The following is a 12,678-nucleotide window of genomic DNA, read 5'->3' on the forward strand; positions in this document are numbered from 1 at the left end:
TCCTTATTTCTCCTCCCTTCCTCTTCCCATCTTCCCTACTTTTTCTTCGTCTTTCCTCTTTCTCTTTCCCCCCTTTCCTGTCCCTTCTTGCACGCTCTAATGCAAAAGGGCAAACATTTCTCCTTTTGTTTTGTTTTCAGTTTGTTTTCCTAGCCCTCTGCCAGCGAAAACAGAGCGGGGGGGGTACGTGCCCCCCAAACTCCATTTTCCCTGGCATTTATTTATTCTTTATGTGTCAAACAAGTATTATAGTATGCATTAACATAGTATAACATAAGTAGAACGTAGTACAGTGTTCCCTCGATTTTCGCGGGGGATGCGTTCCAAGACCACCCGCGAAAGTCGAATTTCCACCAAGTAGAGATGCAGAAGTAAATACACCATTTTTGGCTATGAACAGTATCACAAGCCATCCCTTAAGACTTTAAACCCCTAAATTACCATTTCCCATTCCCTTAACAACCATTTACTCACCATTATTACTGGTACTCACCATTGAATAAGACACTTAGTGATCCTGATATTTATAAACATAATTATTTATTAACAATAATTTTTTTTGTTATTTATTTTCAAAAATTATTAGTTTGGTGATGACATATGACGTCATCGGGTGGGAAAAACTGTGGTACAGAAAAAAACCTGTGAAGTATTTTTTAATTAATATTTTTTTTGAAAAAACGTGGTATAGGTTATTCGTGAAGTTCGAACCCGCGAAAATCGAGGGAACACTGTAATAGAAAGGATAATAAGATGTAGGACAGGGACAGTAGGCACAAAGGTGCACTTATGCACACCCCTTGCACACCTCCTAGAAACGGGGAGAGGTCGATTGTAGATAATGTAAGGTTGAAGGTTTTGGGGTTGGGGGAAGCAACAACAGTCAGGTAATGAATTCCAGGCGTTAACCACTCTACTGCTGAAATCATATTTTCTGCAGTCTAGTTTGTGGGTGGCCCCATGGACCAGATCCAGGGGGTGGGCTGCTAAGGTGGAAGGGTGACGTGTGCTCGCCCGTGTGGCTCTGAATGCTAGCAGAGTCCAGCGCAATTCTGCTGTTGCACCTGGGCAGGTAGCAATATCGCACACAGATACGCAGTGGTGCCCGTGGCTGCCCAGGAGCAGTAGCAGAATTGCGCTGGACTCCGCTAGCACTCAGAGCCACCAAGCGTCACCGTCCCACCTTAGCAGCCCACCTCTGGCCAGATCTAAGCACTCCGCGGGGCCGGATCTGGTTTGTGGGCCTTGAGTTTGACACACATACCCCTGCTTTAGTTCCTGGTGCAGCCTTTGTCCCTCTGAAACGAAAGCTGAGCTTCTCCCGATAAACCCTTTGCTGCCTTCTCTGCTTTAAATATTAGCAGTCTCTGCAGCAGAGGCAGAAAACATTGTTGGACACCACCGTGAAATACAAGCTACTACTCTCTCTTTTTTTTATAGGTGTGGTGGTCATAACCTTTTTGGTTTTTGGACTCCCCTCGGCCACTCCTCCAGCCCACCCACCCCAACACTGTGTTCCTCCCTCTTCAAAGCTTGCTGGTATCAGCCAATGGAGGCTTTTCTGCCCACCTGGTCATATAAAAGTGTGTGCTTGAACACCTGGGCTAAGCGCTTGTACCTCCTGGCTTGAAAACCTCCTGGAGGGATTTTTCATCCTGCCCTAGAAACCTAAACAACAATTGGATTATCTTTTATGCTGGGTGGATGGGGTGGGGGAGGGATGGAGCGGATCGTCCTTCCTGTTCTTTGTGTGGGTTTTAAAGACTGGTTAGACATTGCTATTATAATAATAATAATAATAATAATAATAATAATAATAATAATAATAATAACATCAAGCAACTTTCTGTGGCACCACATACCAGGTTTTTTTTTAAATATATATATATAAAATGGAGGTTAATACATTCTTTTGCTAAAATGATTTTCTGGGTAGTTTATAGCGGATTTCATATTCTCATATTCATAGACAAACACAACGGTCTTGTGTTTCTTTTTTGAAAGGGGAATGGCCAAATACTTTCCTTTGCTTCTGCCACCAGGTGTATATTATTAGGGAGAGAGGGAGGGAGGAAAGGAAGGAAGGAAGGAAGGCATGAAAGAAAGAAAGAAAGAAGACAGCAGAGAGGAAGCGAGGAAGGAAAGAAGGGAGACAGGGAGGCAGGAAGGCAAGAAGGAGGAAGGTAGGAAGGTAGGGGGATAGGGAGGAAGAGGAAGGAAGGAAGGAAGGAAAGAAAGAAAGAAAGAAAGAAAGAAAGAAAGAAAGAAAGAAAGAAAGAAAGAAAGAAAGAAAGAAAGAAAGAAAGAAGACAGCAGGGAGGAAGCGAGGAAGGAAAGAAGGGAGACAGGGAGGCAGGAAGGCAAGAAGGAGAAAGGTAGGAAGGTAGGGGGATAGGGAGGAAGAGGAAGGAAGAGGAAGGAAGGAAGGAAAGAAAGAAAGAAAGAAAGAAAGAAAGAAGACAGCAGGGAGGAAGCGAGGAAGGAAAGAAGGGAGACAGGGAGGCAGGAAGGCAAGAAGGAGGAAGGTAGGAAGGTAGGGGGATAGGGAGGAAGAGGAAGGAAGGAAGGAAGGAAGGAAGGGACTGGGCTTCTATGATGCTCTCCCCACGAGATGCAAACACACCATCTTTTTCAGGCCTCTGGTCCTTTCACCAGCCAACAGAGGGGGGCAGAATACACATCCACACAATTGTCAATTCCAGGGAGAACTTTTCTGAATGGTTTAAGGCAAGCAAATTGTCAGCAGCCAGGAAGAATGAATCAAGCAATCCGGGGATTCTAAGTCTTTGGGGCCCAATATTCTCCCTGCTCTCATTTAATTAGATTTTTGTCTCCCACACAGTCCTAAAGATTTCCCATTAATTGACCAGTTAATTTAACCCAGGAAACCGGCTTCCTCACAAAGGCAAAAATCTATCTAAAGTGCTTTGAATGCACCCTGAGATATTTCGGCTGCAAGCAAACAGGGAGGTGTTGGGTTTCCTCTGCTGCATTGAAGTCATATCCATAACCATCAACCTCACTGGAGAAGGAGAGAGGAAGAGGAAGAGAAGGAGGGAGAGAGAGTGTGTGTATGTGTGTGAGAGAAATTAGAATAAGAGAGAGAGAAGGAGAGGGGGGAGAAGGAGGGGGGGGTGGAAGGGAGGGAGAGAGAGGGAGAATGTATGTGTGTGAGAGAAAGAAATTAGAATGAGAGAGAGGGGAGAAGGAGGGAGGGTGAGTGGGAGATGGGGAGAGATGGGGGAGAATGAGAATGTATGTCTGTGTGTGTGAGAGAGAGAAAGAGAGTGAGAGAATGCCTGGTATGCATGTGAGAAAGAGACAGAAATGAGAATGAGGGGGCGAGAATGTGAGAACGAATGTGTGAGTGAGAGAGAGAATGCGAGAAAGGGGGAAAGGAGGGAGAGGGAGGGTGGGAGGGAGGGAGGAAGAGAGTGAGAGACAGATGGAGGGAGAGAAAGAGAGAAATGAGAATGAAGGGAGAGAATGTGAGAAAGAATGTGTGAGTGAAAGAGAGAATGAGAGAGATGGAAAAGGAGGGAGAGGCAGGGTGGTTGGAAGGAAAGGAAAGAGTAGAGGGAGGGAGAGAAAGAGAGAAAAAATGTGTGAGTGAAAGAGAGAGAGAATGAGAGAGAGGGGAAAGGAGGGAAAGGGAAGGGGGTTGGAAAGGAAGAGAAAGGGGGGAGGGAGGGGGAGGAAGAGAAATGAGAGGGAGAGGGAGAGAATGTGAGAAACGAATGTGTGTGAGAGAGAATGAGAGGATAGGTGGAAGGGAGGAAGAAAGAAAGAAGGAGGGAGGGAGAAAAATGAGAAGGAGAGAAAGAGAGAAAAATGTGTGAGTGAAAGAGAGAGAATGAGAGAGAGGGGAAAAGGAGGGAGAGGCAGGGTGGTTGGAAGTGAGGAAAAGAGAGAGAGAGAGGAAGGTAGAGAGAGAAAGAGACAAATGAGAATGAGAGGGAGAGAATGTGAGAATGAATGTGTGAGTGAGAGAGAATGAGAGGGTGGCTGGAAGGGAGGGAGGGAAGGGAGAGGGAGGGAGGGAGGGAGAGAATAAGAGGGAGAGAGAAGGAGAGAGGGAGGGGTGTCTCATAAACTCCCTGTAAAGCATCACAGAGAAAAATGAGACAAACAGAGATAATACACATAGAGGACACACAAAACCTCCCAAACCTAATAGGGCATGTGTGTGTTTGGGTGGGTGGGTGGGGGTCATCAATCCAGGTGGGAACCTCATTCAACCCCCCCCCCCCTTCACAGACTGGGAAAGTCCTCTGTCTGGAGGGCTACAGCCTGCCCCCTGCTTCCTGGCTCCCTGAGAGAATTGCCACTAGGTGGTACCCTTGGAATGGCGCTTTCCCTTTCCCTCCCCCCTCCCGCCAAAGGATACCCCTCCCTCAGCCACCCAGTCTGCCCACCTGCCCCAGAACTCCCCCAACTAAGGATCACTAAGTCCCACCGGCCCCCTCGGAAGAGCTCGGGCTGCCTCCACCCCACCCTCCCCCCACCAGGCCCCCAAGTCACCCACCCCACAGCAGTCTCCCCAGCTGATTTCACCCAGAGCAGCCATAGGAAAAAATAAATAAGGTGAAGGGAAGCAACCCCCAACCTACACAATATAGGTGTTTCCCCCCCCCCCCCCATGAAATCTCTCTCCAGCTGAGAAAAGTAACAGGGAGAAGACAAGGAGGAAAGGAGGAGGAGGAGAAAGTAAAAGAGGAAGAAGAGGAAGAGGAAGAAGGAGGAGGAGGGCAGGAGGAGGGCAGGAGGAGGGCAGGAGGAGGGCAGGAGGAGGAGGAGGAGGACGGATGGTCCACCTGCTTTGTCCTTGGATGCCTCCACCTTTTCCTCCCCAAACTCCACCCCACTTTTGGGGGGCATCAACTCCCCCTCCCAGCCAGCCCTCTTTTCAAATCCGTAAGTCCGCGCTCCAAGCGGCTGGAAGACAGCGCTTCACACACACAAGCGCACACACACTCCGTCGCCCGCTTTGATCTCCAGAAAGCCTCCAACCACCAGGGAAATCCTACCGGCTGGAGGTCGGTCCATCTACCGTTGCAATTCGCCCTAAAAGATGCGGCCGTGCAAGATATTCCTTGATATCTCGGATATATGGGGGGGGAGGGGGCAGAGAAATGGTTCACTCTCCCCTAATCGTATTAAAGCACTTTCGTTTGTTCTGGTTTCTTTTTCGGGTCCCCCGCTGGGAGGGCCAGCCCGTCCTGCCCTCTGCCATAAAAACCCCTGGAAGGAAACTTTGACCAACTCTTTCTTCTCTGGGGGTTTCACAGTCCTGTTTCGCAAGGGAGGGGGACTGGAGGAATTCCTGCCGTCCAAGCGGAGGGGGGGCTCCTCCCTCGCCCCGCCGCAATCTTCTCTCGCGGGGGGTGGGTGAGAGATGCCCTTCCGAGCCCGACTTGAACCAGCTTTGCAATTGCAAAATCCCAACGACGATTGAATGTCGGGATAAATAAGACCGGGTCTTCCGCAGGGGTCGCCGCTGCGTTTTCTCCCCCCCCCCCCACGCCCTCGCATCCCCGCGAAAGGCCATGGGGGAAAGAGGGGAGGGGACAGCCCCCCCCCACACGCCTCCCCTCGCCCACCCATCGCAACATCTGCAGACACCTGCCGGAGCTGCAGAGCATCCCTCCACCCAGGGGATCTGGGGGGGGGGGCGGCTTTCGGGGAAACCCCAGGGCTGCCTCTAGGGCGCTTGGAGGTGGGGGGGAGAAAAGGAGGGGGGCTCCTGCCTAGAAATAAACCGCTGCGGCGCTTTTCGGGTCGGGAGGAAAGCCCCCCCACACACAGCCGCCCAACCTCTCGGCGCCTTCGCCTCCAGCCTGGAGGGGGGGGGGGAACGCCGCCCTCCCCAAACGCCCCCACCTCTGGAGCTCTCCGCCCCCCCCTAAAGCAGAGTTCCCGGGACCCTTCACCAACCGCCCCCCTCTTCAGAGCCAAGCGACCCGTCCATCGCGCCCCCTCCCTCCCCCCGCGGCTGCTGCTCTTCCGCAAAGCGCAGCGGCATCCCTGCCTCCCGGCCTGGGTAGCCGCGCAACTCTGCGCCCAAGCGCATTCTCCTCACCCCGGCGGGGTGGGAGGGACAATTCGGGGATCGGACGCCTCCCCCACTCCCACAGCCCAGCCTGAGCCCCCCCTCCCACTGCCGGCCTGAGCCTCCGGTCCAACCACTCGACGCCTTCGCCTCCAGCCTGGGGGTGGGGGAGAGAGAGAAATGCCTCCCTCCCCAAACGCCCCCGCCTCTGGGACTCTCCCGCCCCCCCAAGCAGAATTCCCGGAACCCCCCAACAACGAACCTACCACCCCTTCCCAAAGCCGAAGGAGGCAGTATCAAGCGCCCCATCCCTCGCGCCCCCTCCCTCCTCCCGCAACTGCTGCTCTTCCGCAACGCGCAGCGGCATCCTTGCCTCCCCCCCCGCTTGGATCGCGCGGCAGCCGCGCAACTCTGCGATCAAGCGCACCCTCCTCTCCCCGGCGGGGGGGATGAATCCGAGGATCGGACGCTGCCCGGTCTGAGCCTCCCCCGCCTCCTCGCGTGCGCGCCAAACTTGCCAGGCGGAACTTCTGGCGAGGGGGGGGGGGTCTGTCCGCCTTGCCCTCCCGCCCTTCCCGCCCCGCCGCCCGCGGGCGCCCCCTTGCCTACCTTCAGCGATGGCCCTCTTCATCTTAGGCGCTCGGGCAAGGCACGTCTCGGGGGGCAGCAATCCTTCCCCGGAGGGGCGCGGCGGCGGGCAAGCGCAGCGGCGCCTCATGCCAACTTCCCAGCCAGCCGGGGGTTGCGGAGGGCCGGCCGGCTCCTCCTCGGGCGAGCGAGGCGCAGCGAGCCGGCGGCCGGAGCCGGCAGCATCCAGGCGCGGGGGAGCGGGACGTCTCGGCCGAGCGGCTCTTCTTCGCGGTGGCCGGCGGCGGCGGCAGGGGAAACCACCGCCTCCCCCACCCCACCCCACCCCGCGCGCGCGGCTCCCAGCCCTCCCGGGCGACGCGGGCCGACCCCCGGCCTCCCCTCCTGCCGCCGCGTCCGGAAAGGCGGGGCGCGCCCGGGTTCCCTTCAGCCGGAGCCTCCGCTGGTGCGCCGCGCCGAGCGAGCCCGAAAGGTGTAGGACGCCGGATGGGATCACGTGGTGGGGCGAGGGAGACGGCTCGGCCTACATTAGATTCACCAGCGGGAGGAGGGGAGAGGCGGAGGGGGAGGAGGGGCCGCAGCCGCCTCGCGCTCGGCCGGGGAAGCGCCCGCCAAACAGCCTCTGAGGCCCGGCTCGGCCTCGCCCGGGGCGGAGCTCAGTCCGCGGCAGGTTGACGGAAGGAGCCGAGCCCGCTGGGCGCCTCAGCTGCGGCTGACGGGGCTGCCGAGGAAAAAGGAGGGCAGTGGGGGAGAGCTTGCTGCCCGAAATGGCGACGCCCTCCCGGCAAAGAAAGGCGGGCTGCGGAGCGGACGGCGCTCGTTCTCTGAGGGGACGGAGCCGCCTCAAGGCCGCCGAGGAGAGGGCGAGGCGCCCGTCGAAGGAGAAAGCCTCTCCCGGGCCTCTTCAGAGCGCGCACCAAGCGGGCGCTGCTGGCCCCGAGCTCGGGAGGGAGACCTGAGGAGAATTTCCCACGGTTTGCCCCGTGCGTTATTCCGCGGGCGCTTCCTTTCCAGTCTGGCCTAGGCGCGACGCCTGAGGGAGGCGCTCTGTGGTCGCTGCCGCGCTAACTTGCGCTTTCTCTCGCCTGCCATCCCGGTGCGTCGAGGGGCCGCCGACCCGCCGCTTCTCCTGACGACTCTGGAGGCCCGGTGGGCTCCAGACCCGCCCGCGAATGGCGGCCCAGTCATTCCCGTTCAGTACAGCGGGCCTGGCTGAACACACCCCCACCCCACCCCTAGTTACGGGCCTGGGCGTCCTGAGGCAGCCGCGAAGGGAGTTTGACGAGCTCGAGTGAACTTAGTCAAATTTTGCAAAGGTGCAAATTAGGCGAAAACTGGCTCAAAAGCAATAACTCTGAGAGGGATCTTAAATTTCTTGTGGTCAGATCACTTAGCAATAGCATTTAGACTTATATACTGCTTCATGGTGTTTTGCAGTCCTCTCTAAGCGGTTTACAGAGTCAGCCTTTTGTCCCCCAACAATCTGGGTCTTCATTTTACCCACCTCGGAAGGAGGGAAGGCTGAGGAAGGAAGGAGAGAGAGAGAGAGAGAAAGCATTTACACTTATACTGTATACCACTTCATAGTACTTTTACAGCCCTCTCTAAGCTGTTTATAGAGTCAAGCCTCTTTTCCCCAACAATCAGGCTCCTCATTTGATCCACCTCAGAAGGAGGGAAGGCTGAGGAAAGGAAGGAAAGAAAGAAAGAAAGAAAGAAAGAAAGAAAGAAAGAAAGCATTTAGATTTATACACCACTTCATGGTGTTTTGCAGCCCCTCTCTGAGTGGTTTACAGTCAGCCTTTTGTCCCCTAACAATCTGTGTCCTCATTTTACCCACCTCGGAAGGAGGGAAGTCTGAGGAATGAGAAAGAAAGAAAGAGAAAAATGGCATTTAGACTTATATACCGCTTCACGATGCCTATACAGCCCTCTCTAAGCAGCTTACAGAGTCAAGCCTCTTCCCCAACAATCTGGGTCCTCAGCCTTGAGCCTGGTGAGATTTGAACTGCTGAACTACAGCAGTACAACTTAAACAGGAGACAGCTGTGTGTGGCAGCAGCCAAAAAAGCTAATACAATCCTTGGCTGTATAAGCGGGCATAGAATCAAAACCACGTGAAGTACTATTAGTGCTCCTTTATAAAGCCTGGGATGCTGCATCCAGTTTTGTTCACCACACTACAAAAAAGGATGCTGAGATTTTGAACAAAAAAAAAGTGCAAAGAAGAGTAACTAAGATGAATAAAGGCCTGGAGATTAAAACATATGAAGAAGGGCTGCAGGAATTGGTTTGGTTAATCTAAAGCAGTGGTCCCCAAACTAAGGCCCGGGGGGCCAGATGCGGCCCGCTGAGGCAATTTATCCAGCCCGCGGCAGCACACAAGATTTTACATGGAGCCAAGCATTGGAGTTGGGGGCAGGGAGTGACAAAAGTGCGAGGCCGGCTAAAGTTTTTCTTTTTTTGAATGGCGAAGGTTTTTCTTATTTTGAATGTTGTGCGTGTGCGCGCACTCCCCATCTCCTTATGGGCTGGCAGGGGGATGGGGGTGGAGAGGCCACAACCGAGAGGCTCGGCACCCACCCATCCGTGGCGAGCGTGGGTGGCCGCAGCTCCCTTTCCTTCTCCCACCAGCAGCCATCGCTGCAGGCTCCTTGGGTGGGAGCTGCCACTCCCTCTGGGCAGCCCAGCTAGGCGGCCGTAGAAAGTGCAGAGATTTTTAGAAATGGCAGATCTCGCCCAAGGAACTTGCGGCGACTGCTGCCGGCTTGGCTGGAGGCAATGGCGGTGGGTGAAAGAAAGAGCCATTTTTTTTATAGTCCAGCCCTCCAACAGTCTGAGGGACAGTGAACTGGCCCCCTGTGTAAAAAGTTTGGGGACCCCTGATCTAAAGAAAAGAAGGACTAGGTGGTGATCTGATACCATAGTATTCCAATATTTGAGAGGCTGCCACAAAGAAGAGGGAGTCAACTTTATTTTCCAAAGCACCACAAGTTAAGACAAGAAACAACGGATGGAAACTAATAAAAAGGAGAGAAACAACCTGGAATTAAAGAGAAACTTCCCAATAGTGAGAACAATTAAGCAGCGGAACAGCTTGCCTCTAGAAGTTGTGGATGCTTCATCACTGGATGTTTTCCAGAAGAGATTGGATCTAGCCACTTGTCTGAAATAATAATAGTAACAACAACAACAACAACGGTAATACTTTATTAGATTTGTATGCCGCATGAAATTTGAAATAGCATGAGGTCTCCTGCTTGAGCAGGGGGTTGGACTACGAGACCTCTAAGGTCCCTTCCAGCTCTATTCTGATTGATTGGCCTTCACAGAGCTGCAATTGGGTGTGAGAGAACAGCCATTCCAGGCATCCTCAGACTGTGGCCTGTCTGGCTCGGTTCTGGGACACTTTCTGGCTCTTTGCCACAGCTCTTCTCTCTCTCACACACACACACAAAGACACACATTTGGACCACTCTGCCATTTAGCATTAGCATTTAGACTTATATACCGCTTCACCGTGCTTTACACCCCTCTCTTTACAGAGAGTCAGCCTCTTGCCCCCAACAATCTGGATCCACATTTTATCAACCTCGGAAGGGTGGAAGGCTGAGTCAACCTTGAGCCTACTGAGATTCGATCTGCCAAACTGCTGGCAGCCGGTGATCAGCAGAAGTAGCTTGCAGTACTGCACTCTAACCACTGCACCACCAAGGCTCTTGGTGCAGTTTGGACACAGGGTTTGGGGGAGGGAGGGCTTGTGGTTCACTGTCAATCTAATGTTTTCCTTTTTGACTTCTCAAGCAAGAGCAAATTGTACCTGATTCCCTTCACTTGTCAGAGCTCTCCTTCCAACACCTAATACTCTTTACCTTGTGTGTTTCCAACATTTGGTTGGGTTGGAAAGAATAAAAATAAAAGAGATGAGAAAGACAAAGACTCATCAAGTGGATCTCGGCTTGTTAACTCCCACCCCCCCCTCTATTGGGTCCTTTCAATGTACTGTTAACCATGTTAAGTTAGACACACCCATGAAGCTTTTCCTGCCAACAGGCAAAATGATGCTTGCCTGGTGGAATTATTTTCAATTTGCCTGGTGGTTCTTCAGCTGCTGGTCTTCTGTCCAAGGTCCAGCCCTGTTCTGTTTCAAGCTCAAAAAAAAAGTTCCCAGATGGTCTTAGGGTAACAGAGGGGCTTAATTTGAACTGTTTAAAATAGCAATTCTTTAAAATTTAGCCCACTCTGAGCTTAAGGCTTAGGACAAATGGCTTTTCCTGCCTCCTGTTGCCTTAGCAGATTGACTCCTCTAGCATCAGCTTGGGGGAATAAAACAAGAGCCCTTTGGGGTCTCCAATGATTTGGATTTTTGGGGATGCCAAAAATCAGGACGTCATCAGGACTTATGAATTTAATTCGTTCCGGGACCAGGTTCTTAAGTAGAACATTTTTTAAGAAGAAGCAATTTTTCCCATAGGAATCAATGTAAAAGCAAATAATGTGTGATTCCTAGAGAGGCCCCATGGAAGCTTCTCCCCGCCTTTTCTGGCCCTGTCTCCTCCAAGGAGATTCCTAGAGAGGCCCCACGGAGGCTTCTCTCTGCCTTTTCCGGTTACAGTTTCAGAGGCTTGGGTTTTAAGGGGAAAATGATTCCTGAGAAGAGGCAAAAAAAATCTTGAACACCCGATTCTTATCGTAAGTAGAGGCATTCTTAGGTCACTGTACACTGTATCACTGTACATTTCTGCTAGAGCCACTGATCCACACTAGAACATAAGAAGAGCCATGCTGAATCAGGCCAAAGCCCATCGAGTCCAGCATTCTGTGTCACACAGTGGCCCACCAATTGTACATGGGGATCTTGAGCAGAAAGAGACGGCAAAACCCACACTGAGGACAATGAGAATGATATTCTAGGACAGTCATGTTTCTCATCCCACAACCTGACAGGATAGACATTAATCAGCGGTGCTTCTACAGTCAAAGAAACACATACTGGCTTGCTCTGTAGTTTCCACTTTTCTCAATTGCCTAGAATGTGTCTTTCAATAATGTTTCATATTTCTCAGCCTTATTTATTGACAACTTGGGCATCTGACATCTTCTATCCCATGCAAGACTTTAATCTCTTGAATGATCCTGAACATTATTTTGAAACTAAGGGTATTGTACAAAAGCAATTGCACTTATATAGCGCTTTACAGTCCCCTCTAAGCAGTTTACAGAGTCAGCATATTTCCCCGAACAATCTAAGTCCTTATTTTACTGATCTTGATGGAAAGCTGAGTCAAGGATTGAACTAGCAGTAGGCAGAGTTATGGAAGAAAGGAAGGAAGGGGAATTGCAATAGCTCTTAGACTTATATACTGCTTTATAGTGTTTTTCAGCCTCTAAGCAGTTTACAGAATCAGCCTATTGCCCCCAATAATTTGGGTCCTCATTTTACCCACTTCGGAAGGATGGAAGGCTGAGTCAACCTTGAGCCTGGCAGGATTTGAACTGTCAAATTGCAGGCAACCAATAGTCAGCAGTACTGCACTCTAACCACTGTGCCACCGTGGCTCATAATAGTTCATACAATTTATTCATAGTTTGAACAGTTTAGTATTGGGTAGATTGTCCTCTTCTAATCTGTTAGTCACTGTTATTCTCCGTAGCTTGGTTAGAAAATTTACTGTGTATCTCAAAAAGTTAAATCATGACAGATTAATAATAACAACAACAACAACAACAACTGACATGGAAGGAACCTTGGAGGTCTTCTTGTCCAACCCCCTGCTTTGGCAGGAAACCCTACACTACTTCAGACAGATGGTTATCCAATATCTTCTTAAAAACTTCCAATGTTGGAGCATTCACAACTTCTGGAGGTAAGCTGTTCCACTGATTAATTGTTCTGTCAGGAAATGTCTCCCTTAGTTCTAAGTTGCTTCTTTTCCTTAGTTCTAAGTTGCTTCTTTGTGGCAACCTCTGAGATATTGGAATACAGTGTTCCCTCGATTTTCGCGGGTTCAAACTTCGCGAAAAGTCTATACCACGGTTTT

The 12,678-nt window shown here is 51.6% G+C and overlaps 1 protein-coding gene across 1 annotated transcript in view; it reads right to left on the reverse strand.

Moving 5' to 3' along the window:
• RTN4R (reticulon 4 receptor) overlaps window positions 1–6,893 on the reverse strand; it is a 158,910-nt gene extending 152,017 nt beyond the window's left edge. The window contains exon 1 of the mRNA XM_070763605.1: window positions 6,659–6,893. Coding sequence (XP_070619706.1) covers window positions 6,659–6,767 — 109 coding nt within the window. The 5' untranslated portion in view covers window positions 6,768–6,893. The remainder of the gene's footprint in view (window positions 1–6,658) is intronic.
• Window positions 6,894–12,678: the final 5,785 nt, after the last annotated feature.

This window comes from Erythrolamprus reginae, chromosome 10 (assembly GCF_031021105.1).
Source record: "Erythrolamprus reginae isolate rEryReg1 chromosome 10, rEryReg1.hap1, whole genome shotgun sequence".
NCBI classification, from domain to species: Eukaryota; Metazoa; Chordata; class Lepidosauria; order Squamata; family Dipsadidae; genus Erythrolamprus; species Erythrolamprus reginae.